Source organism: Callospermophilus lateralis, chromosome 9 (genome assembly GCF_048772815.1).
Source record: "Callospermophilus lateralis isolate mCalLat2 chromosome 9, mCalLat2.hap1, whole genome shotgun sequence".
NCBI lineage: Eukaryota > Metazoa > Chordata > Mammalia > Rodentia > Sciuridae > Callospermophilus > Callospermophilus lateralis.
This window is the reverse complement of record NC_135313.1, coordinates 10947871-10975174: the sequence shown is the minus strand read 5'-3', so window position 1 is coordinate 10975174 and position 27304 is coordinate 10947871. Positions and strand designations below refer to the sequence as shown.

The window sequence follows — 27304 nt, the reverse complement described above, 5'->3', positions numbered from 1 at the left end:
CAGAGAGCAACTTCAGGGAAAAGAGAAGATCTGCAACATTAAGGAGGTGGATCTGGGACAGTCTGGCTAAGGTGACAGTTGAGTCCCATGTGACAAATGAGAGGTGCCTGCCGTGGAAGATCTGGTTTTCTACGCTCAGTAGTGGTTTTCACCCACCTAAATCTCCCTGCATATTTGGCAGTGTCTTGGCAGTTGGGTTGCTACAGCTAGGAGAAAGGGGGTGTTCTGACGTCTAATGGGCAGAGGCCAGGAAGTCTAATGGTCAGAGGCCTGGGTCCTACAAAGCACAGGACAGCCTCCACACTGAGAAATTAACTGGTCCAAAGTGTCAATAGTGGCAAGGTCGACAAACCCTCGTATAGAGAAAACGTCAATGGCAGAAGCCAGCAAGGAGCTTGTCGGGTTTGGGCAGCAAACGCAAACCTGGAGTGACAGTGGATGAGGATGAGGTGGAAGAGGTAAGCGAGGCTAGTGCTCCTTAGGACACAGTGAGGAATTTGGAATTATCCCCAAAGCAGTGGACATCCCTTGGAGAGTTTTAAGCAGGGAGAAAGGCAACCCCTGTCGAGCGGTTAGCACACATAGGTGCTCAATAACATTGTCCATTATTTATTATCAGCATTGTGTCTTCCCTACTCGGCCCAGCCCGGACCCAGGCCTCAGTGTGGCCGCAGTGACTCCTCCTGGCCAGCAGAGGGCGCTGGTCGACAGTTGGCCAGCGGCCGCCCGGGGCGGGCCTCCTCTTGCCGTCCCCCTTCGTCGTCTTTTCCCCTCTGGAGAAGTCGGGAAGGTGGTGGCGGCGGCGGTTGTCCCGGCCCGGCCGGTTGGTGTGGCCCGTCACCGCGCGCTCCGCAGCGTCCGCGCCGCGTCGAGCCCAGTCGAGCCGAGCAGCGCTGCGGCCGCCGGGTCCGGCGCGGGCGGCGCGCGCTGACGGAGGGCTGCGGCCGCGGCCAGGGCGGCCCGTGGGACCGCGGGCCCCCGGCGCAGCGCCGCCCGGCTCCCGGCCCTGCCGGCCTCCTCCTTCGGCGCCGCGGCCATGGCGGCCAGCGCGAAGCGGAAGCAGGAGGAGAAGCACCTGAAGATGCTGCGGGACATGACCGGCCTCCCGCACAACCGAAAGTGCTTCGACTGCGACCAGCGCGGCCCCACCTACGTGAACATGACGGTCGGCTCCTTCGTCTGTACCTCCTGCTCCGGCAGCCTGTGAGTGCGGGGATGCGGGCGGCGGGCGGGGGACCGGCCCGGCCGGGGGACGCCGCGCGGCGCGGGAGGCCGTTGAGACGCCGGCTGGGGCGGGGGGCGGCGGCGGGGCGCCGTCGCCGGGCGGGGCGGGGCGGGGGAGATGGCGCGCTCGGCCCGGGCGACGTCCGGGATGCGTTTTCGGTTTTGCGGGGCGAGGGTCCAGCCGCGGGCAGCCTTCGTGGGTGGGGCGAGGGCGGCGGTGGGTCCGGGAGGGGCGGCCAGGGCGAGCATCCCTGGTTGCGCCGAGCAGCGGCCGCTGCCTGGGTCAGGGGCTGCGCGGCGAGGGCCCCGCGGGGCTGAGGGAGCGACGCGGGGAGGCTGGGGAGGGCCATGCGGGTCCTTTGTGTGCCCCGCCTCTCAGCCGCCGGGGCGCTGCGGTTCCCAGCCCGGCACCTGCCGGGAGCCGTGCGGGGGTGGGGGCGGGATGGGGGCGGGCAGGGACTCGCGCCCGAGCGCCCGGGTAACGGTGGGAGAGCAGGCGCTTAGGAACCTGCTAGAATGGAAACCTCTCGGTGGCCGGGATGGGGGTCCCAAGAGTAAAGTTGGAGGGGGCTCAGTGCGGGAGCGGGAGGCCGAGAAGCAGATGTGAGGTTGTAAGGTTTTGGCTTTTCATTCTGAAGGGTGTCTTGAGTTTGGGGAGAGTTTTAATGGAAATAAGGTACTGGTTAGGAGTTGTGTAATTGCTAAATATGGTTGTGGTATCTGTGAGACCTCTGGATCAATACGCAAGTGTCCTGGCTGTGCACAGAAACGGGCAGAAATGGGAAGACAACCTTGTTTAAAAAAACAGGGTCGTCTTGAATCAGATGTTTTTTTTTTTCCCTTCATTAAACTTTAGTAAGTTTTTTTTTTCCTGTTAAAATATTTCTTTTCTGTGAAATTTGATTTGGAAGGTTGGATGATTTTGAAACTGATAAGATGCTTTTATATGCTAATTATCGTGGGTTCAAAGTCAGTTACTAACAAAGTGGGAGTTTCTAAATATTCTCAAAATCTTTGTAAGATTAATAACTTAGAAAAAGTAATAAATAGGAAGACGGATTTCCTGAAAGTTGGAAAATGTAGGACGTTCCCATTCGTGTACTCTTTGCTTTAGTTTATTTTATTTGGACAACGAGACATTAGTTTTCCATGGTTATTACAAACATTTTTGGGGGTGTGTACTAGGTTTTATGTGAAGGCTTAGGGTGTACTGATGAATACAGCAAAGTCCTTATTCTCTTGGCACATATTCTCATGGGGGAAATGGTAATACATAAATAAGAAAAATGTCAGGAGTATGTACTATGCTCAGCATTAAAATGGTGTGATAGGAGAATCCCTAAAGTTACTTTTTGGTTGTGTAGTCAGGAAAACAGAAGTTGCCAGAGGTAGGTGGTATTTAGGAAATATTCTGGTTTCTGCTTTTCATTTGTAAGTGAAGTAAAACCTGGGAGTTAAGTGACTTATGTTGGCAACTTTGGTTCAGATATTCAGGTAATGGTCTAATTTGTTTAAAGTGTGTTTGACTTTTAAAAAAAATTTTTCACTGTATTTACTTTTTTTTGCAGTACTGGCAATTGAACTCATGGCCTCACACATGCTAGGCAAGCACTCAACCACTGAGCTACATCCCCCAGCCTTTTGTAAAAAAATTTTACTGTGAAATTGGGTTCTGCCAAGTTGCCCACGCTGGCTTTGAATTACTATACTGCTGCCTCAGCCTCCTCAGTAGCTTGGGTCACGTTTATAAGGGTGCTGGCCACACCTAGCTTGTATCTGACTTTTAATAGGAGCTTAAGAAGTATGTTTCGCTTTTACTAAACACAAGTCCTTTGATATGTTTAAAGTGTTTGGTTGTAAATATATGTATTCCTGTTCTAGATTTCCAACATTTCGGTGTAGTCCTTCAAAAGTACAAAAAGTACCTTCCTTGCAGCAAATATGTAATATAAAGGAAATATTTTCAAATTTCATCCTAAACTCCATGCTCCATGCTTTAGAAACATTCTATGTAAAAGGATATGCCAGTATAATGATAATTGCTTATTTTAGTGAAACTTAATCTGTAATAGATAGGACTTCATTTCTCTATTGTTTTACTTTTCCTGTCACAAATACTGTGGGAAGCACTGGAATTATCTGGATCCCATTATCTTACAGAGGTTGCATTCTAAGCAAGTAGACATACAGTTACAATACATTGTAATAATTACTTTCTATGAGTGTACTGTGAAATGCATCAATGGATACAGAAGTCTTCATAGAAGAGTTGATACCTGAGTAAAGACTTAAAGACAAGTTCCACACAGTAGGCAGTATCTTGTAGTTCATGGATCAAGTGCTTATGAGCTTCTTAAACCTGCTTTTGAATTCTGGTTCCCAGTAATAACTATGTGGTATTGAGAATGATGTTCAATACTTGAGTTTGCATTTTCTCATATCTGAGATGGTGAGGGTAAAATTCCCTTTGTAGATTTTGGATATAGATTTGTTTTAAACATGTCATATAATACCTTATATATAATAGGTGCCCAATTGATAAGAAGCATTGGAAAGGATATGGCATGTTAAGAAACATCCTAAAACCCAAGTTTGGGATTTTTTAGTGTAACCTGAAACCTGACTCAAATTGACTTAAAAATCTGAAGGAAATTTATTTATTGGTGTAAATTTCCTTCAGATTTTTAAGTCAATTTGAGTCAGGTTCCAGGTTACACTAAAATATCAGTATTTTAATGATATTGCTTAGATTTCCCTCATCCAGACATGTTTGCTCCAGCTTTGGGGGCCATATACCTTAATTATATTGTTGGTCTTCATTTTCTAAAGTGTTCTGCCTTTCATTTTGATTGGTGAGCTTAGGTCCTGTGGCCAGTACTCTGGTTGGACACATTGCTTTGCCTTCATTGGAATAAGGATCCCCAAATAGAATTCCCAAATCAGGAATTTCATATTCTTGGAAGGATATGGGAATCTCAACCAGCAGAATCTGCTCAGAAGCTGGGTGTGATGGCATTCAACGTGGTGTAATCCCAGCTACTCTAGAAACTAAGGCAGGGGATACTAATTGGGAACCAGCCTGGGCAACTTTCTGAGAAAAACCTTTTTTATCTATTCAGTTTTAAGAAAATTCTTAGAATTTACTATAATAATCAGAATGCCCACAACATTGTAGAGAATAAATTATTGTCTGATTGTGAAAGTCCAAGTGGGTTCACTCCTCATTATTGCAAAATATTGGGGGAGCGAGAATCTGCTGCAGAATATTTTTTAAAAATATTTATTTTTTAAGTTATAGGTGAACACAATATCTTTATTTATTTATTTATTGTGGTTGGTTCTGAGGAACCCAGTGCCTCAAGCGTGGTAGGTGAGAATTCTACCTCTGAGCCACAATACCAGCCCCCTGCTGCAGAATATTGAAGGGATAATAGCTCCTAAAAATTTTTGTCTCTAAAAAACAATAATGCCAAAAAATGACTTAAGGAGAATAACATAACTACTGAGTTTAATAATTATTATGCATTTATTATGTGTAGATGACATGGCATAATTGAAAGAATAAGAATTTTAATGTCAGATTTTGACACTATTACTAGTTTTATGACTTAGGGCAAAGTATTTAAGTGAGGCCATTGTGTGCAGATTGGCTTGGATCCATCTCCTTAGGTTCAGTTTTTAAATTTGTGTTAATAGCTGGGTTCTGTGTTACTTGAGAGGCTGAGGTAGGAGGATTGCAAGTTCACAGATAGCCTGGCAATTTAGTGAGCCCATATTTTAGAATGAAAAATAAAAAAGAGCTAGGAATGTAGCTCAATGATAAGAGTATTTTGCTGGCATGTGTGAGGGCCCTGAGTTCCATCCCCAGTATTGTAAAACAACAACAATAAAGGACAGTATTTGTTGAATACATAATGTATTCCAGGATGGGATTCAGGTAGAAATATGAAATAAGGCATATGAGATTACCCTATTTAAAAAAATGATTCATAAAAGTTTCACTGAGTATTTAGATAAAATAAAAAAAAATGACATTTGCAAATGTTTGCCGTTCTTAATGCTGGCTATTTTATGTAGCCAGTGTATTCAAACTTGGAATTTCATAGGAGGTAAATGTAGCCAGATAGTAACTTATTCTCTATTAATTTTGTGGGCATTTTGACTTTTAGAGTAAGTCTTCCAAAAAATTTTTTTTAATTAAAATTGAACAGATAAAAGTATTTAATTTTTTAATAGATGGATTGCAATCAAATACTCTTAAACCTCTGTATATAATATTTAGGACCTCATGAAGTCCTAGTTGGTAGAGATTTATAGTCCTAATTTCTTTTCTTTCTTGTTTTGATTATCTGATATGATTGTATTCATTCAGTAAGATGTCTTAACAGAGTAGTAAAATTTCAGTTTATAGTAAGTGGCAGAATTATTTCATGCTTTTTTAAAATTATAGGACTTTTTTTTATTGAGTGAGTCACTAGCCCATGTTTTAGGGATATAACAGTTAAATATTGTCAAAAAAATAAAACAATACTAATCACTAGTACCATTTATTGAACGCTAGCTGTGGAATCGACATTATTCTACTGATAGTCATATGAAGAAGGTACTATTATCTCCTTACAACTTTAAATTGTAAAATTAATGTACATCCTTAATCCTTTGCTGCAGTACCTTGCTTGATGTTGGGATGCAGAACTATAGTTGATTTCACTTGTAAAGAACATATAATTTCCAAGCTGAATTTGGTAGTAGCCCATGCCTGTATTCCTAGAGATGGGGAAGCTGAAGTAGGAGGATCCTAAGTTAGAGGCCAGCCTCAGCTAAGCAACTTAAGTGAGTTGTGAGATCCTGTTTCAAAAAATAAAAAGTCTGTACCCCTGGGTTTGATCCCCAAAACCCCTATGCTGGGGGGAAAAAAAAAGACATATTTTCCTTGTATTACTTGTAAATTATTTTGATTGTTTAGGGAATTTAAATGGCAGAACAGATACTTTATGGATGTATCATACATGTATGTTTGTGTCTTTTTTAAAAGAAACTTAGTTACAAATGTTTCTTTAGATTTTATTCAGAAACTGCTATTGTGTATTCTGGATGCAGGGGGGAATATGGTGTTTACTGTTCAACAGCAGTTCTTTTGAATTTGACATATCCATACTACCATGTACTATGAGTTTATTTTCTTTACTTGAACTGTAAATAAAACCCCTCATGTATAGTCAAGATTGATAGATTTATCATAGAAATCAGTTAAAGCAAAAAATCATAAAAGCATATCATGTACACACAGGTATATTTATTTATCAAGCTTAGCTTTTATTTTAACATGTAATTTGCCAGTGTTTTTATGGAGCATCACATAAGACAATAAGACGTCTTTGAATATGAATCCACCAATTTGATGCTTACTCTTTTTTTCTGTTTTTGTGACAGGGTGTTGCTCTGTTGTATAGGCTGGTCTCAAACTCTTGGGCTCAAGAGATCCTCCTGCCTTTGCCTCTGGAGTAGCTGGGACTGTAGGTGCATGCCATCACTCTTGGCTCTTAACTTGATTTTAGTAATTTGAATATTGAATTGTTCTAGATTTTTATGATATTGAAAAGTCTTCTTACATTTTTTGTCCATAGTTAAATAACAGTTTTTCCTAGTGACTCAATTTAGTTGTCTCTACTTCATTTAGTTGACATAGAAATAGTTTTTACTTACATCATTATTTTATATAATATTCAGTTAAGCTGTATACTAGAGCTAGTACTGTAACAGACAAGTGTAAAATACAGTTGAAGGGATCAAGAGAGAGTGACTTTCTAGCCATGATTTTTCAGTGTAAAGTGGCATTACTGTTAGCTATTAATTTTTCAAAGGGAAGCAGCAGCATGATTTATCAAGCAGATGGATTAAGAAGGGGATTCTTGGTACAGTGCTGTGAGTACTAGGAATGCTGTTTAGCATTCAGGGGGTTGTGACATCATTTGATTTTAACTTGGTATGATGGCATTTCCGTTTTACCTTTGTTCTTTAGTCATTTGTCCATGGTTTTTGGCACAGTGTGATTACAAACACTTTGCCCCTTAGTTCCAAAGTAGATAAAGTATAGTATACATAGTTTATGTTTGTATTAAGATTTTAAGTATCAAGGAATTGGTTTCTAAATGCAAAGAGTTAAGAAACATTGTTTTAAGAAACTTACTGGCTTCTGGATCTTAATTTAAAAGCCATTGCCTCTGTTTCAGTATCATTATTTGGAAAGTAAGCAGATCTCTTATACTGATATTTTTAGTTTTTCTATGTAATCTATGTGATTTGTGAGAAACTTCTTTGGAGCTCTTCAAGACTACCCCTCCAGTTTTTTTTCCCAGTCAGTAATGTATTCTTTTTTTTTAATATTTATTTTTTTAGTTATAGTTGTCAATACCTTTAATTATTATTTTTTTATGTGGTGCTGAGGATTGAACCCAGGGCCTGAGCCACAACTCCAGCCCAATCATGTATTCTTTAATTTAAATAGTCATAGTAGTGATAGTCTAGGGAACACAACTAACTTGAATACCTTTAATGTATATAAAGATGTAAATTATTTATAACTTTGAGTACTTCCATTAGTAACAGGTTCTTTTTGACATCTTTTATAACTTCATCCATGAGAGCTGTTGCCCTAGAGAGACACTTGATTAAATATGATTAAAATGAAATTAATTGGTCAACTTTACAGTGGGGATGGGAAATTTATTTGGATTGTTTGAAATATGGGGAATGATAATTGTTTTTAACTTTGAACATATTTTGTATAAAGACTTGTGAGTAAGGTATTAATCTTCTTGATTGATACCTTAATTTTTTTTTTAAGAGAGGTAGGTCATAATTACACCTCACTTTTATTATGATTGCTTTTTAAAAGACATAAACAAACTGGAGATCTAAGTAAAGAAATTCGAAACCCTTTGAAACTTTTACTGGAACCAGAACTGCTGTTAAGAGAGAAAATACTAGGAGGGTAGGGAGCAGTACATAATGATCAGGTCTCTTGGTAATTTAAAGCCTGTCCTTGAAAGAGATAATAGATTTATTTTGTATCTTTAGGGGGAGGTATACCACCAATGTATGAAAGTTATAGAGAAACGTGTTCAGAAAAGGAAGAGGAATTTTCCTTGTAATTGTCAGATTCTAATTTGTCCTCTCCTTATTTTATGTTATATTTTGTAAGCTCTTTGATAGGGGAAGTATGAAAATTAGTAGACTTAATATGTAAGAAAATGTGAAAACTTTTGCTCATTTTTCTCTTGAAATCTTTTTACCTCTTGGTGGTAAAAAGATGGTCTTGACTTTGAAGAGTTGTGTTTAGTAGATAACTTCTTTAAAAAGATTGCTAGTGTAAAGAAACTTGATGTTTTGAAATTTAATAAAGTTCTTAAGGTATCGTAGGAATCTATTTTCATCATTACAACAACTTATAAATAAATATTAATTGAATTTAACTTTGAAAGGCAAGAACAACTTATTTTCTGTTCTTTTTAATATTTTACTTTTAATTCAGTTTGAACTTTTAATTAAAGAATACATGCACATAAACAGCAGTCACCTATTCTTTCCCCTAATTTCTGATTACCATAGAAAGTGACTTTGAACTCTTAGGCTGTTCCCTCCTTCCAATTTACCTTGTTATTTCTAACTAACATAGTATTGCTATTTTTAAAAAAATTAAATTTTTTTACTGTAGAAGGAGGATGATAAGAATTTGGTCCTTCTTAACATTCTTCCCCATCCTCTTCACCTATGTAGCCTTTCCTCTCAAGTTTTTTTTTTTTTTTTTAAAGAAAGAGTGAGAGAGAGGAGAGAGAGAATTTTAATATTTATTTTTTAGTATTTGGCGGACACAACATCTTTGTCTGTATGTGGTGCTGAGGATTGAACCCGGGCCGCACGCATGCCAGGCGAGAGCGCTACCGCTTGAGCCACATCCCCAGCCCATCCTCTCAAGTTTTTAAGTGTTAGGTTTTCTTCATTGGATTTATTTATTGATTGATTGATTGATTGATTTGGTGCTGGGGATTGAATCCAGGGCCCAGCCCTAGGTACCTTTATTTTTATTTTTATTTTTTTGTAATTCTGCGTTCTGGAAGTGCTGCTTTCTGAGCCTCTATTGCAGCTGTAAACGTTGGGACTTCTGTCTTCATTCCGGAAATTTCCTTCAGCCCTGGACTCTTTCCTAGGCTCATCACATTGCTAATAGCCACTGGATTAAAGATGAATGGAAAGTCAGTTTTAGATTTCAGTAGCTGAAAATGTCTTATTCTGCCCTCACTTTTAAAATGTCTAGTTTTATCTGCATCCACAGAGGTGAAAATACTTTATTCTTGGAACTTTATAGACATTGATTAGTTTTCTTCAAATCTGTAGTTGCTGTTGAGAAGTCTGGTGTTATTCCAATTACTGATTATTTATGATATTATCCCAGCTGTTCTGGCCTCATGGAAGTATTTTGGTGTAGGTCTTTTGTTCAGTGTGATAGGCTTTTTTTGTATTTAGTTTGGAAACTTTTTTCACCCCCTCTTGTTTTTTGTTCTATCTCTGTCAGAGATATTTGCTCTAATCTTTTGGGGGAGATTTAAAAAAAAAAAAAAAAAAAAAGAAGCCTGGCTTCCACTATTCTAGGAGCCAAGTTCAGGGAGGTGACTGAGGACATAGAATTGACCATTCCGTGTATATAGTCTCACATAATCTCCAGTTTTTAGCCTGACACACAACAACAGTCCTCAGCTGTGCTTGAGTCAGAGTCTTTTTTAATAACCTGTCTGCATTAAACTTTCCTTCAGACTCTGCTCAGGGTCTCTTGCGCGAAGGCTTGTGGCTGGGAGTCTTATGATTTTTGGCCCTATGTAAGCTCCTTCCTTCAGTGAATCTTTTCATAGGTTTTGTGATGGGAAACGACTTCCATTTGACTTTCCCCATTCTGCAGGAGCTTCTGTTTTGGCTTTCTCTTCAAAGTCAGTTATTGCTGGCATGTTTATTTTGAGACAGGGGTCTTACTCTGTTGCTCAGGCTGATTCTGAACTCCTGGGATCAAGTGACTTCCACCTTACACTTGTGAGAAGCTGGGTTCACAGGTCATATCACAGTGTTTGGCTAGGCATCTTCTAAACTTTTTTTATTAGAAAACTGATGTGTTTTTGGATTCCTTCCTTGTTTTCTGTCCCTGTCTCTTGTGGTTAATATTTTTTTTTGTTTTTTATTCCCTTTGCTATTGTTTCATTGGAGGATTGGAGAAGTAGTGAAGACTTTTTTTGGTCAACTGTTGTTAACTGGAGTGCCTTAATGAGGTTTAAATCATTAGTTGAATATTATTTCTTAGTTGCTTTCCCTAAATATTACAAGGACCTTACTGGTGTGATATTTATGCCCCCCCGCAAAAAAAAAAAAGAAAACCTCAAATAACAACTATGATTTTCTATGTGTGTATATGTATACACTCATATTTTATGTGCATATATGTATATATGTATGTGTATATAAAACATGTAGCCTATATATAGTACATACATTCAGTATTTTAAGATGGGCTCTGAATAGACTAAAATCTTGAACATTTCATTACATAGTGTTTTGGCATCAAGAGTTTATATTATCTTGATACCTTACTAAAGCCATCTTCTATTGGTCTAGATTTTAAGTTGTAATTTTCACAGTATGAAGCATGTACAATATTTTACTAAATAACTAAGATTAGGCTAGATCTCATGTCAAATTAACTTTATTACTTTGTGCCAGTAGAATTAGTAACACATAAATTTCCATACTCTATTAAAATATTTTAACCAGCTTCTACCCCAGCAGGAGAAAAAACAATTAATAAAACTAATGAAATAAGCTTTCTTATTCATCCAGCACAGATTGTTATTTGAATTGAACAAATGGCTATTTGCAAGATTGTTTGAGACCTGGTTAAGAGCAGCATACTTGTGGACATATGGAATGAGTCATACCATCTGGTTACAGTCATACCTGGGTGGTGGTCATTAAATGAACACTCCTGGGGATCTGCGTATGACTTAATTATACTGCAAAAACATTTGACTGCACCAGTAGGTTACTTTGGAACTTGGAACAAATTAACTGGTGAACATACTTTCAAAACATCAATACTGAAGCTATTCAATGACTCAAATTTTTTTTTTTTTTTTTGGAAAAAACTGAAGACTTAAAGTGTGTATTTTAAGATTTGGAATGGGTGGTACCTCAGTATTAGCCCTGTAAAAATGATGTGGTTTACTTGCCCAACACTTCCATCAAATAGTTATGACTAATATCATTACAGTAAGCATTTATAAAACACTGAGTTCTCGTGGTGGCTAGTCTAGGCTTAGCTATAAAGGGAAGTGGCATCAATTTTCAGGAATACACATTAAATACAAACATTTCAGTTTTATTTTAATATAACAAGAGTCCTTAAAAATGTTTTTAAAAAAGGGTTCAATTTCTCTTTTTCCTCCTACAAAGTGGATATTATTGTGATCAGATAATTGTTTAGATTTGCCTTGTGTACTTGTCAGTTTCTTTGCTCACCCTTTTATATCTCAAGACTTCATAGGTATTTTTTCTTTCTTAAGGTATATAAAAATATGTTTCTAGTGAAGATCTTCTGGGGTAGACTCTTAGATTTTTTAAATCTGAGACGTCAATATTTTCATCTCATACTTCAAAAATAGCTTTTCTGGGGTTATAACAGTTACTTCCTTATACCACTTGAAGTTAATATTCTGATATTTTATTGAGAAGTCTGTTTAATCTGTCAAATTTTATTTCTTCGGTCTTTTCTTTTTGATTGCTTTTAAGGTGTGTCTGAAGTTTTATCAGAATGCTTCCATGGATTTTATGTACCCTGATTTTGATAAGCTATGCCTGTAGATATGTGCCTTTTGTTAGATCTGAAAAGTCTCAGCCATTTTTCTTCAAATGTTTCTCTCTCTCATTCTTACACTACTTTCTCCTATTCAGAAAAGGAATTGATAAGATGCAAGTTAGACCTCTTAATTTTATCCTCCTTTTTTGTCTATTTTTGCATTATCTGTGTTACCTTTGTATTTACTTTTTTCTTTTTGCCTTCCAGTTTATATCACTTCAAATATGTCTAATCTGCTCTTTAGCTGACTTATTTTTCACGTTTATAAATTTTCATTTCAGAAAATTTTGAGTTTTAAATTAGTCTGTTTTTCTTTTTTGGGAAGGGATTGGTCCTAAGAAATTAACCTTACTTTCTAAAAAGTCCAGAAAGGATTAGAAATTTCATTTTTAAAAGCAATTTTATTTTTAAAATTTTTGAAAAGACAGAGAAGCATTTTCAAAATATCTAGTTTACCATACTACTGCTAAAAATAGAATGTGATTAAATATGCAAGGTGCCAATTAAAATACTTAATAAAAATATTTAACAAAATATTTAATAAGTTTTCTGCCCTAGAAATTTGTTTTTGCCAACCAGTTTCTTTACATCATATGGATCATTCTTGGTTGTTGTGGTGGACACTTTTCCTTAGACTGTTTTCTTTCTTTTTTTTTAATATTTATTTTTTAGTTGTAGTTGGACACAGTATCTTTATTTTATTTATTTATTTTATGTGGTGCTGAGGATCGAACCCAGGGCCTGACACATGCTAGGCGAGCGCTCTACCGCTGAGCCACAATCTCAGCCTCAAGACTGTTTTCTAATTTATATGTATGTGTACATAGATTTTCAACTTCCATATTTATTTTGTTATTATTTTAGAGAGATTCATTTCTATGTTCTGTTATTCTGATCATAAAAGTTATGGAAAGATTGAATTTTTTGTTGGCTTTGGAGCAAAGTATACAATGTTTTGGAGAAGATTGAATGTTGGTAGAATTTATATCTGGATTGAGATGCAAAGGAATTTTATTAGGTTGATTTGGCGCAGTGTCTGTGTGCATGATTCTTAATTGGCAGGGATTTTCCCTCCATAGATTTTGGCAGTGTCTGAAAACAGGAGGACCCTACTGATATTTAGTGAGTGGAAACCAGGGATGCTGCCCAACAAAGAAAGACCATGCTCTCTTTCTCGTTTTGATATTCACATTCATAAAGCCAGGCCTTAAAGACCAGATTCTCTGACTGCCGTTACTAGTCAATTAGACTTTCCAATATTTCTTGCCATTTTTTCCAGTTATACAATAGTACATATTCAATGTGGAACATTTTAAGATAATGGAAAATTAAAAATAGAAAAAAGTAATTTAATTTTGTCTTATATCTGCAATGGAATGTTAGCATTTTGGAATATTTGGTTGGTTTCCTTTGAAGACATTTTTTTTTATGTAGTTCTGGAAGTGCTATTAATTTTTAATCTCAAAAAATTAAAACATAAGTGTCAGTGTTCATAATTACTACCTTTTTGGTATTGAAGTCTAATGTTTTCCTATTATGAATAATGTTTGGACAGCTTGTCCATAATTATTTACATTTCAGATGTCTCTTTCAGTATAACTTCCCCAAAAGTGGTATTTTTGGACCAAATGGCATACATGAGGTGGTTGGCACAAATTGGTGCATTTATCTTACCATCAGTGTATGAGGTTATTCATTTTTCACTGCAAACTCATCATTCTGGCTAAAGAGATTAATAAAGTCAGTCTTCAGTTTTTCACCACCTTCTTTTATAAGCATTGATAACCATGTACATAGCTTTTGGAGTCTAAAATAAGAAATCCTTGTATATTCTTGCATTGGGTATTTAGTTGATCTGCCTGAATAAATGGAATACACAAGAACAATTAGAGAAAGCAACATGAATACACATAAAATCTCTTTGGGATTAATCAATTTATGTAATAAATGTGGTCTTGCAAAATAGTCTTGCCAATTTTGTAAATTGAGCCAATTTTAAGTGTATTACAAATACTTAAATTCTGAAAGGAGTATTCTTATTAAGGGGAAAATGTCCTTTCATAGTTTGGTTATGAGTACATTCTGGTTGAATTTGTTTCCTAAGTTATTTTATTCATTTATTTAGGTAATATGGATACCTCCTGGTAGTGCTAGGAGATAAGTATATACAGTATACATTGTATTGCATTCATGAGATTACATCTATGTAATGTAACTTTAAAATATCAAGAGTTAGCTTTGTGAATTGCTCTCTCTTTATTGAACAATTTGAGAGGTATAGACACATTTGAGAAAAAAATAGTAAATAATTTCTGCTTAAATTGTTTTGGGACAAGGTAAGGTATTAAAATGTATATATATGTGCATATATGCATTCATGTATAGTAAATGTACTAATAAACTCCCCCCAAGTGGTAAACTTAGTCTCATTCATACAATGCAGATAGATTGGAAAACAGTGTAATGTTTTAAATGAATAATAATGACTTCCCACTTTTAGAAATTTTATAAGTATTCTCAAGATTTAAAAGTAATCTCTAGAGCCTTAATTTGTGATTGCAAATTAATTGTAAAGGTACTTGAAAGTTATTCATATTGAAGCTGTTTCTTCACAGTTAAATTTAACATTTAACTAGAATAGAATTGCTGCTGTTTATTGTCTCCCTTATATAGTCTTATTTTATGACCTATCAAGAGCTGGAAGGAAAGCAATGTATTAGTTAAAATTTAAAACAAGGAAAGCAGAAATAATACGGAAACCCAAGTTAACCTTTCTCCACTCAAAATGTGAAATAGAGAAAGTGTAACATTAATTTAGATCTTGACTTGAAAGGTATATTATTCATCACTGACAAATGTTGGTGGGGATTGGGAAGAAAGAAGAAGGATATGAAAATTGAGGAGCTTCTGTTAATTCTGAACCTTAGTGTTTTGACTTAAAACTGTGCATTTCTAGAATATTATACACCATATTTAATTATTCAAAAGTATTTTTCGAAGAGTTTTGAAAGGTCTTTGGTTCACTTATATTGTTAAACCTCATATTTAATTGGCATGGATGATTGCAAGTTGACTATGACAAATTCCATGAAAATATTATTAATCTGCTGTAGAACCTAGGTACCAAATAAGCCTTTATGAAAGGACATGACCCCAAAGTAATTTTATGCATGGATTTATTTAATCCTAGTTCTTGTGGGTGGATTAGTCACTTCTATTCAATTTTTCATGTTACTGATGAAAGATCATCAAGATAAAGACTTTGTAAGGCTATCCATATGGAAAGGCTTCTAGGTTGAAAGACTTTAAATGTTGATGAAACATATCCAATTGTTTTTAAGCCCTTCTCTATGACCCTGCTCTTCCCTCTTGAACATTTACTACCCTCTGAGGTGATTGAATGTGTTCTTTTATAAATACTTACTTGAGTTGATGGATAGATAGGACTTTATGCATATTGATTAATTACCTCAAGTTTCCTTCCTTAGCTTTCATACAGTTTTCTAAATTAGCCTCAAACTTATTTAAAAGTAGTAGCTCCAATCTTAACACATCATTGTCTTTTGTTAGGAAACATTAAATATTTAAATGATTAAAATTTAAATTCATTTCATAGTGCTCTTCTCATAGTCTTTTCCCTCCACTGAAAATACTCTAAAGCAGTATTTGATTTTTCTAGATACTGCAATACTGCATGTATTGTATTGGTGCTATGGGTTCGTGGGTAGTTAATTGAATTTATCTTCAAATATGTTATTTAGTATCAGTCTAATTAAACTTAATTTGACATCTGTTGTGAATATTATTTAAAGTAATATTTAAATACTTTCAGTTTATGGAATTAGAACACTTTCTGAGTTTAAATATGCTAATTAAAAATGAATTATTATATGACCTCTCATTTTAAAAATATAATTTTGTGAAATATTTTATTTTTTAGGCGAGGGCTAAATCCACCGCACAGGGTGAAATCTATCTCCATGACAACATTTACACAACAGGAAATTGAATTCCTGCAAAAACATGGAAATGAAGTAAGTGTTTTACAATTTTCAACTTTTTTGTTGGCAGTCATTTCATTAAGATTTAAGAAGTTGTTTAAAATGGTAAATTTTACTGTTAAAGTGTTATTTTTGTATTATATATTTAGATATTTTAGGACATACTCAGCAACGTCTTTGAAATTTTTGTTTACTGCAGTAATACTTTCCCTTAAACCTGAGATGAAATATGTTTTACAATTCAGCAGTGTTGAATGTTACTGGTGTTTTCAGAGAACATCTAGTATTGAAATTACTATTGGTCTATTACTGTTAGTCTTTAGTGGGGGGGGGGAATAGGGGGTGGGGGGAAGTGGGGGGGTGGGGGGAAGTGGGGGGGTGGGGGGAAGTGGGGGGGTGGGGGGGTGGGGACAAAAGGAAGAGAATTAGCTTTGTGGTACTGTGTTAAGCTTGTTAGGCTGTTTTGTAAGGTCCTCCCCTTCCTTTTTTTTTTTTTTAATTTTTAACTTTAATTGTATTTGTGATGATGTTTAGCAGCTGATTAATTAACAAAGGGAATGAGTTCTGAGGGGCAGCCTAATGTCATGGGAGATCAGAGTAAAGATTCGGAGGGGAACTTTTCCTTCTTGTTTTTATTAGTCTTCCAGTAATTCCATTCTGTTTGCCTATTTATTTTTGGTTTTGTGATTTGCTATTAGTAAAAGTCATGATCTAGTACTTTAAAAACCAATAAAATAAAGAAAAAAAGTGGTATATTTTATAATCTTGATAGGGTGAGATGGTCAGCCCAGTTAATGAATAATAACCATTTTTATTTCAAAGGAAAGTCTTATTTTCTAGAAAGGAAAGAGTACTTCAGTTATATTATTCTGGTTGCATATCTTTGAAATTCTTAGTAGACTTAAAAGAAGTTAAATGTTAGGATTTCATAATTTGAATCTTCTCTTTACCCTTAGAAAAATGTATAAAAGCATTTTGTACTCTACTTTTCTTCTTAATAATTAGTTAATATTTAAAATTGTCTTTTTGTTATGCACATGGTTTTGGTGCTAAAACAGTGAAGAAGAAAGTATAAATTGACAATGATGTATAATACACATGTTTCAGAGAAGAAAGCAAATTTTAAAGTTTCCAATTGTGCCAGTGACAAATTATTTTGAGTAAACCAGATTTCCAGAATGATGTGGGTACAATATAAGAAAATATAGAATTGTATACAAGGGTAGAAGGTTTTTAATGATAGTAAGCTTAGAATAATATATTCATATCCAATTGAACTATTTGTATAAAGTTTGAAATTAGCCTTGAAATACAGATTTGAAGTTTATTTATTAGAATGTTAGCATTATATGCAAGATTTTGAAATTCTGAATGCAGTCATAAATAAATAAATAATATTATTCTGATCTTAGGTTTAAAAATATAACAACAATAGATAAGGTTACAATTACAGATCTGGAAAGGAAACAATCCATTGGAGAAGAAAGTAAAAACATGCTAACATGTCTATAGTTAAGGTATAGTGGAGACTGGTCTCAAAATACTAAGATCGAAGGAGTAAGAACACTTACATGAGATGTACCTCTTAATAAATTTTAAGTGTACAATACATAGATGTTAACTATAGGCAGACACAGTGTTGTATAGCAGATCTCCAGAACTTATCGTAACTGAAACCTTATGCCCATTGAATAACAATTCCCCATTTCTTCCTTAGTCCCTGGTGTCCTCCATTCTACTTTCTGCTTTTATTGTTTGACTATTTTGATTTTGTTGGAAACTGAACCCAGGGACTCTCCACCACTGAGCTACATCCCTACCCCTTTTTAGTTTTTTCTATTTTGAGATAGGATCTTGCTAGTATATTCAGACTGTCCTCAAACTTGAGCTCCTCTTGCCTTAGCCTCTAGAATAGCTGGGATTGCAGGCATGTGCCATGGTGGTTGGCAGTTGGACTATTTTAGAAACCTTATGTAAATGGAATTATATAATATTTGTCCTGTCACTGACTTGTTTCACTTAGTATAATTTCTCAAGGTACACCCTGTCATATCTGAAGTAACATTGTTTAATATCAACATTTAGTATATATAAAAAGATGGGTTTCAAACTCGATCAACGCCCCCCTCCCCTAAAAGGGAAAGAATAAGAATAGATTCATGAGTGAATGTAAAATCATACACAGAGGTATGCAAGTTAACAGACCACTTAAAGCACTATGATAGTTACTGTCCCAGGCACTGTGGATGCAGTTATAGTTGGATCACTCAGGCTTAGCAAACAAAAGGTTCACAGTTGGTGAGACAGACAGAAATGTAACAAATAATTGCAATATGATATTAGATAAATAATGATAAGTTTCAGAAGTAATATGGAAAAGAGACTGAATCTATTGGTGTGAAGAAAAGGATTGGAAAGATAGAAGAGGCAAAACATTTGCTGGTTTTTAATTGTGGTTAGGATTTAAGTTCACAGGGAGAAATATAGAATTGGAGTAAGCATAATACACAAAGAAAAAGGGCAATATCTGTGTTTTTAAACACTTAAGAGTTGTGTAGAAGGTGAGGATGAATATTATGAAGTGCAGGATGGTTGGTACAACTTCATAACCCAGACTCATGGACTTTATGTGCAAGTGTTTTATTATCAGTGTATCTTAAGCACTTAAATCTTAATTGTCACATGCATAGAGAATATAATTTATTTCATAAATTTCGTTTTTCCCCTTAACACTTTGTTTGAATCAGGCTCCAAGTAAGGCCCACAAATTATGAATGGGCTAATATGGGGTTTTAAATTCTTGTACTACTTATAAAACCTGGATATTTCACATTTCAAAACATCTACTGTTACCTTCAATAATTTGGAAAGAACCATATTCATATATTTAGGATTAAAATGACACTAGCATACATCTTGTTTAGGAATGGATTCATGTCTAAGGATGAGTTTTTCTGAATTTAAAAATCAGAAAGTATATTGTCTTTGACAGCAATCTTGAGTTTTCTGCCCACATAGGGGAGTTTTAATCTGTTGGAGTACATGTTTGATTGTTGTCACCCTTGGAACATGTCACTGGCTTAAGTAGGAAAGCACCGAGGATGATGGATAACTGGCATACATACAAATATTTATTTGTTTGTTTATTTATTTATTTATGGTGCTGGGAATTGAACCCCAAGGTTCTTTACTACTGAGTGACATCCCTAGCTCTTTTAAAATTTTTAATTTTGAGACAGGGTCTTTGTAAGTTACTTAAGGCCTTGCTAAGTTAGACTGGCCTCAAATTTGCAATCTTTTCTCAGCCTCCCGAGTTGCTGGGATTATAGAGATGAGCCATTATATCTGACTTATGGAAGACTTTTTATGCTTTGAATGTTTCTCTAGACATTTATATATGGGAAACATCTGTGTACAATTATCTGCATATAAAACTTAATTATGTCTTACATACATTACAGTTGTGAACATCATATTGCCAAGAAAGTCATGCTTCAAGCTCAAAATCAGAGTGAGAGGGAATTATCAAAATGCAAGGCAAAGGGCGTGGATACATGGAAACTATTATTTGAGACCATCAGAGTAATGGCTTATCATGTGTGTGTAGCTAGGGGAGGTTTCACTTCCGAACTTCTATTATCCCTGGCACCACATAAAAATAGAAACAAATAAATGAAGGTATTGTGTCCATCTATGATTAAAATAAATAAATAAATAAATAATAGTTTATTGTTTGGGAATTTGCAAAGTTGATGACAGTATTAAAGGTGTTTGAGTCAAAGTATGTCATTAGTTTCTACATCTGTGGTTTTACAGATTACTTGAGTAATACTTTAGCATTTTCAGACTTTATCACCGTGTTGAATATATTGCAGCAAAGCACTTCATATTTATTTTCTGAGTAAGGTTTTCATTTTTTCTTCCAAAAGCAATTATTTCAGAAAACATTTCTGCATATTTATCTTATGTGTAGCAGTCAGCTTTTGGTCACCATGACAAAATACTTGAGATAACTAGCTTATAAAGAAAAAAGGTTTATTTTGGTTCATAGTTTTGAAGGTTCCAGCCTGTGACTGATTGACTTCATTGCTTTGGGCTTGTGTTGAGGCAGCACATCATAGTGAGAGTGTATGGTGGTGCCAAACTGTTTACCAACTGTTCTTGCCAGCTAGCAAAAGAAAGTAAGAAGAGGGCTGAGTCTGATCAGAGCCTATAATTCCCTTCAAAGGCATTCCCCCAATGACTTTAATGAACTCTATTAGGCCCTACATTTTATAGGTTTCTTGAAACATCATGCTGGGGACTAAGCCTTTAACACTTGGACTGTTAATGCTTTCTTTTGTATCATAGTTACTCTGTATGTGCTTTTTTTGTGATATTGTGGATATTTTCTAGTTAAACGAATTTCACTCTTGGTTTAACTTCTGAAGATCAAAGTTAATGGCAGGAGGACCAGTGAATAGTGCTATATAGATAATATAATAGAAAATAAAAGGTGGAAATAATTTTATTTGGAAACATCTATAGGTTTCCTTTTCTAGTAGTAAATTAATTAGCTTATAAAGAAAAAAGGTTTATTTTGGTTCATATTGTTTACTTTTCCTATTTTTATCAGTCATGATCAATTTGTTCTTTATTCTTGAAGCAGAAATTTATTAATCATCTCCTGTATGCTAGGAACTGTTCTTGAATAGTATGAATACAATTATGAGCGAAAACATACAATAAAACTTGCAGTCTGAGAAGAGAATTTTTAAAAAGTACATGTACTTAGTGGATTTATAGCAAAATACCTGAGATAAAATTAACTTATGAAGAGAAAAGGTTAAGTAGATTTTATTTTATGATACAGTTCTTCAAGCTTTGGGGAAGTTACATTGTATCTTTGGGAAAGACTGGGTTTATTTTATAATCAGAAACAAGCATTGTCACAAGTTATAAATACTGAAAAATTTAAAATTCCAAATTATTGTGTTCTGGTGGTGCAGGAATATTCATATATGCCATTTTATGTTATGCTGAGTCTATTATAAGTTGGAACAGGATATGAGTGAATATTTCCTAAATTACCCTGAAATGGTGTTCATTCTCAATACAGACTATTAAACTCTTACAAGGGTAAGTAAGACCAATATGAGAAAAAGCCTATGAGACATGAGAGTGAAGACAGAGAACATTTGGATGAATTGTAAATCAGTGCCTGGAATGATCATTTAGTATTAGTTTATCTTGTAAGTCTAATAAGAACCTCACCCATATTGCAGCTCTGAAGGAAATTGGTGAAGTTTCGGAGAGGATTTGTGAAATATTTCTTTTGTTTCTCTTTCTCTCGTATATATTTTTAGTTGTAGGTGAACATAATACCTTTATTTTATTTTTGTATGGTGCTGAGGATTGGACCCAGTGCCTCATGTGGGCTAGGCGAGCACTGTACCACTGAGCCACAGCTCTTCTCTCTTTTTTTTAATGGTACCTGGGAATTGAACTAGGTAAGCATAGCTTACCACTGAGCTACATCCCCAGACTTTTGCCAGATTGCCCAGACTGTCCTCAAATTTGCAATCTTCCTGCCTTATCCTCAGCCTTCCAAGTACTGAATGTTACAGTCATGTTCTCGTATACCTGGCTTGTCAAATATTTCTAGAAATTCAGTGATCTTGGGCCAAAGGATGAGACTCATAGGCTGCAGGTTGTGAACTTTGGACAAGATGGCACTGAGCAATCTACATCTATAAACTAAAAACAATATGCATATGTATGTAGAAAAGGCTGCGATGCTTCAAACTCAACCATCTTGTGAAAATTCTTAATATGTTTTCTGTCACGTAATATAAATACACAGATATTGAATATGAATGTAAGATAGAAATAAACAGGATTATGAATATTTTTGTTTCTCCAGGTGATTTCATTAGAAGACTCTTTTTTCCGTTTTCATAGAATTTATTACCGTCATTTACATTTATATTTGTGTTACACAATTAAACATTTAGAGTATTTTAGCTTTGATTTTACATTGACCTTAAATAGAGGAATAAAAATTGACTTTTATTTCAGAAAAATATTGGTCTAAAGGGCCAAATAGTAAATGTTGTTTGCTTTGTGAGCCACCTGCAGTCTCTGTTGCATATCGTTTTTGGGGGAGATGTGTGTGTGTGTGTGTGTGTGTGTGTGTGTGTGTGTCTTTTAATTTAAAAACCATTCTTAGATCAGGGTAGTATAAACAAATCAGTGGCCCAATTTGGTCTTCAGGTAAGTTGATTGAAAACCTTTGTTCTATATAATTCTATAGTTTCTAGTTTGGAGTGTAAATCCTCCTATAATCTGACTAATGTGGGTTTTTTTTGGGGGGGTGGGGGGCAGGCACCAGAATGCCATGACACGAGACTGAATCAGTCAGGGTCACTCCAGGTGAAGTGGGCTGGCATGAAATAACCACACCAGACAGAAAATACCTTTTCCTTGGGATTCTTCATTGACAGCTCCTCTGCTCCAGCTCCCACAAAGAAGGCAGACAAAAGAGGAGGAGGATATTCTAAAGTCCCTTTTTATTGAGGGGAAGACACTTGAAAGTTTCACCCCAGTGAGGGGGGTCAGGTTTCAAGGGGTTGAGTCTAGCTTTCTGATGTCTTGGGGTCAGCAGATTGATTGACATCTTGGAAGGCCACACCCATCTTTGGTGCTATGTGAGGATCATAGGCAGAGGGAACGAAAAGGACGCATCTGTTGCCAGCCCAAAGAGAGAGGCAGCGTCAGTCCAGTCCACTCATGTACTCATATTCATAGCTTACAAATACACAACCCAGGGCTGACTCGCCATGCCAGAGATGGAACCTAGGAATGCTTGACTATTGAGCCACATCCCTAGCCCTTTTTATATTTTAGAGACAGGGTCTCACTAAATTGCTTAGGGCTTCGCTGAGTTGCTGGAGGCTGGCTTTGAACTTGCAATCCTCCTGCCTCAGCCTCCTAAGCTGCAGGGATTACAGGCATGCGCCACTGTGTCTGGTCTGTCTGATGTTTTTCTTAATTCATTCCCAGAAGACATGTTTTAACCCAATGATCTCTGCTTTGCTTATCATACATGCTTTTTTCTAATTTTCTTGCCATTTTGCTGATGTTATTTTTTTCTTTTTAATATGAATTTATTTGCTAAACCCTATTGAATTTCCTTTAATTTTTACTCTTATGTCTTTCAGGAGTATTTCATCCACAGGGGTTAAAATGCCTAAATGTGGTTTAAAATTTTGTTTTGGTAGCCTTCATCAAAACATTTTCACAATTTTTTAAAACATCTCTCATTGTTGCTTTTGTACTAATCTCTCTGCTCAAAGTATACACATTTCCATGGCTGATGATATGTACTTTGTTATTACACCTGAAGCAGTGAGAATGTACATGAATGTATCTATATGTCTATTTATCTATATATATGTATATCCAGATGAATAGCAGTTATCAAGAATACAAACAATATTAAATGTTGGTGAAGATGTGTGGGAAAAATGTAACTCATAAACTGTGGAATTGCAAATTAGTACAACTACTTCAGAAAGCAGTATGAAGATTCCTCCAAGAGGTAGGAATGGAAACATGTAACCCAGCTGTCCCACTCCTTGGTATATATCCAAAAGATCTAAAATCAGCATACTGTAGGGGTGCTGCCAGATTGGTATTTATAGCAGTGCAGTTCTCGGTTGTTAAGCTGTGGAGCCAGTCTAGGGTAACCATCAACAGATGAATGGATAAAGAAAATGTGGTTTATATACACAGTGAAGTTTTACTCAGCCATAAAGAAGAATGAAATTAATGTATTTGCTGGGAATGAATGGATGTGTAGATCATCATGCTAAGTGAAATAAGCCAGAGCACAAAGGTCAAGAACAAAATAGGAGAAAAAGTAGTGGGAACAGTTCCATGAAAATAGAAGAGAGATCAGTGGAATCCTGGAAGGGAATTGATGGGGACAGAGGCAGGACTGGAAAAGAGAAAAGGTGGAATGAATCTGTCTAAACTTTCGTATGTACATATATGAATATGCTGCAGTGAATTTCACCTTTATGTATATCTATGATGCACTGATTAGGAAAACTATAAATAGAAGAAAGATCTGTAGAGGAAAGGGAACTGGGAGAAGGGGGAGAGGGAGGAAGTAAGGGGACTGAATTGGAGCAAACTGTATTTCATGCTTATATGATTATGTCAAAATGAGCCCCAACATTATGTATAATTATAATGAACTAATTAAAAAAATAAATTTCAAATTCCACATAAGTCATTAGAATTGTGGAATTTTGTTTGTGTGTTTTTTTTCTGGCAAAAATTCATGGACTCTACTCCTTAAGAGATTTTGATCCTAAATGTGGCCATGAGGCACAGGAGTGTTTGTCTGCATTTTTAACCTGTACCCTAAGTAATTGCTATGGATATGATACTGATTGCTATGAATATGATCATTTTAAAAAACTGGCATGGTAACTAATTAAACTTTAGGACTGAAAAAAATCTGTGATATAGTTTTAGTACTGTTAACTTAATGGGTAAAATCCTAAGCCTCATTTTCCTTTGTAATCCATGAGAAGTTCTGCTTTGTTTATTTCATGAGGTTTGAATTGAAATATAGTATTTGTGAAAACATTTGAAAATTAGTGTAGATATATGATGGTGATTTTATGTGTAGGTACTTTTCTATTGGTTTGTAAGTTTAGAAAATAAAGGATCATACAAAAATATGCTTTGAACTGAATTTTAGTGTAGAGAGTAATTTTTGCTGAATTTTAGTAAGTATGATATTAACAAATATGTGGGAAATATTTTCTTTTTATAAATTTTGTAATGTAGATCTTTTTGAATGTTGACTGAAAACTCAAAAAGTATTATAGAAGCAGCTTAAATGTTAGTATGTAACTATGCAGAGTTTACTTAAAACTTTTTGTTAACATTGATATCTTAGGTCACAGTATTTATTTCCTTTTAGCTATTTGCCTTGACCATTCTAGCTTCTTATAATCTTTCAGCTTCCCTTTCATTATGTAGAAATTCTTGTATCTGTGCAAATTGAAAGTAATGTAATATATGTCTATGAATTCCTGGCCTATTTCTTTATTATTTTGAAACAAATCCAAGACCTACAGGTTCATCTGGAAATTCATGGACCTATGCTTTCTCAACAAAACAAAACAAGGGCTTAAAGAAATATAAGAATAATACTATTTTCATGCCTATAAAAATCAACAATAATTTAGTACTCTAGGGTACGGTTCAAATTTCTTCTTATTTCCTACATTTCTTTTTTTCCCCTTAACATTTTGTTTGAATCAGAATTCAAGTAACACTTGCGTATTATGAATGCTTAATATAGGTTTAAAACTCTGTATTGTTTAAAAAGCTTGGATGCTAGCTAATTCACAATTAGACCTGCAAAGATCAGCTAGGACTGTGCAACTTTTTATATGATCTGAGGGATAGAGCCATGCAGGAGTTTGTGTTGAGAGTAGGGGGTCTTCAACCAGTTGGCTACTGTGGGACTAGATACTTACCATGTAAACTAGAAGGTCCTGCCTGTTAAGATCCTGAAACATTGACTCAAATAACTTTCAATGCCTTGTTAGGCAACTCAGGTGGCATAGGTGTGCCTGGTATATCTGAATTATAGTAGTTCCCCTGTGTCCTTTCCATTGCTCTAGCATCAGGTTCCTAAAAACTGATGCTTGGTTCTTTCTTCAGAATAAAGAAGTCTTGTCTCTCTCTTGGCAAGACAGAATGTCATCTGGTTTTGGATGCTTCATGAACTGGTAAGAAGAAATTAGAAACAGGCTCTAGGCACATAGAATTTCAGATTGATGGCATTGAGTTTCTTAGTTCTCTTTCTTAAACTTGAAGCTCTTCTGCGTGGCAAATTTAACTTTGGGTACAAGTATTCAAAGGTTGCATCCCCAGGAACTTTTTGGATATTTGTATTTTTGTCAGTCTTCTATAGAACTATGGATTCTACCACTTCCCCAAAGATAATCTCCTCATAGTCTATGATCTTTCCAAGGGTTCCATGGCTGTGAACAGCTGTCTTCTAGTGTGAGATGATGACTTCTGGTTGTCCCACTTTGTACCATCTGACATAGCAGCATAGTGCCACAGGTCTTACTGCAGGTGAGCATGGTAGTGCTAGCAGCAGCTTTGTGCAGGAAGTCTGGTTAGGCTACCTGCTGTGCTGTAGAATCTCTGTAATGTATAGCCACAGCAGGATCCTGGTCCTGGGCAGGGGTTGCTGGAATCCACAGCATAGTGGCCAGATCTGTCAGTTTTCCCTTCAGCCCAAACACATGTAAAGTTGAAAAATTATTCAAGTATAATAAACATTGTGATATATTTCTTTTAGTGGCTGTTTTTATTATCTGTTCATCAGTCCAAAGGAAGTTTCAAGTACTACTTTACATCGCTACTAAAATCTTTGGCATTTGTGTCATTAATTAGAGTACAATATTAGTTGAGTATTTTTGAGTATTCTTGAATTTGATACAGCTCATTTCAAAAATCTTCTTTGTACTCTTGGAAAAGTTTCTTTTGTTTGTTTTGTTTCTTGCAGTGTCAAGTGCTTTTGTCAGTGAGTTATACCTCCAGTTCCTGGATGAGTTCTATTAATTATTTCCAGTTTGGCAACCCGAAAACCTTGGTAATGAATGATATAGAACACAGGTATCATTCTCTGATACCCCTTCCTATTCTTCCCTTCTCAAGAGATACCATTTTGTTTTTTATTTGTATTCATAAAAATAAAATAGTGAAGAATGTGCATTTTTGTGTAATACTTTTGAGAGTATTATGTGTGGATGCATATAGCTATTTTTCTTTTTATTAGAGTAATATCTTATGAATATATCAGAATTTGTTCATTCTCTGTCAGTTATATCCCTAATAAAATTTTCTCCTAGCCTGTGGCTAGAAGTTTGTTATTTTGATGAGATGTAATTTATCAGTTTTCAGTTTTCTAGTTAATGCTTTCTCCGCCCTGTTTTAAGAAATCTCTTTTCAAAGTCATGAGAATATTCTCATTTTATATTGTTTCTCCAACTGGTATTGGTTTTGCTTTTTGGCAAACTTGATTTCTTCCTGTTAGGTGCCAGCTGAAATTTCTGCTCAATTTTTTAGTCCTTAATTGAACATATGGCATATTATCCTTGGGGAA

General features: G+C 35.8%; 1 protein-coding gene across 6 annotated transcripts in view; it reads left to right on the top strand.

Annotated features, from left to right (window-relative positions):
- Positions 1-976: 976 nt before the first annotated feature.
- Positions 977-27304, top strand: part of Agfg1 (ArfGAP with FG repeats 1) — a 55170-nt gene continuing 28842 nt past the window's right edge. For all 6 annotated transcript variants that reach the window (XM_076866064.1, XM_076866063.1, XM_076866062.1 and 3 more), the window contains exons 1-2: positions 977-1203; positions 16062-16155. In XM_076866064.1, the coding sequence (XP_076722179.1) occupies positions 1037-1203; positions 16062-16155 (261 nt within the window). In that variant the 5' untranslated portion in view covers positions 977-1036. The remainder of the gene's footprint in view (positions 1204-16061; positions 16156-27304) is intronic.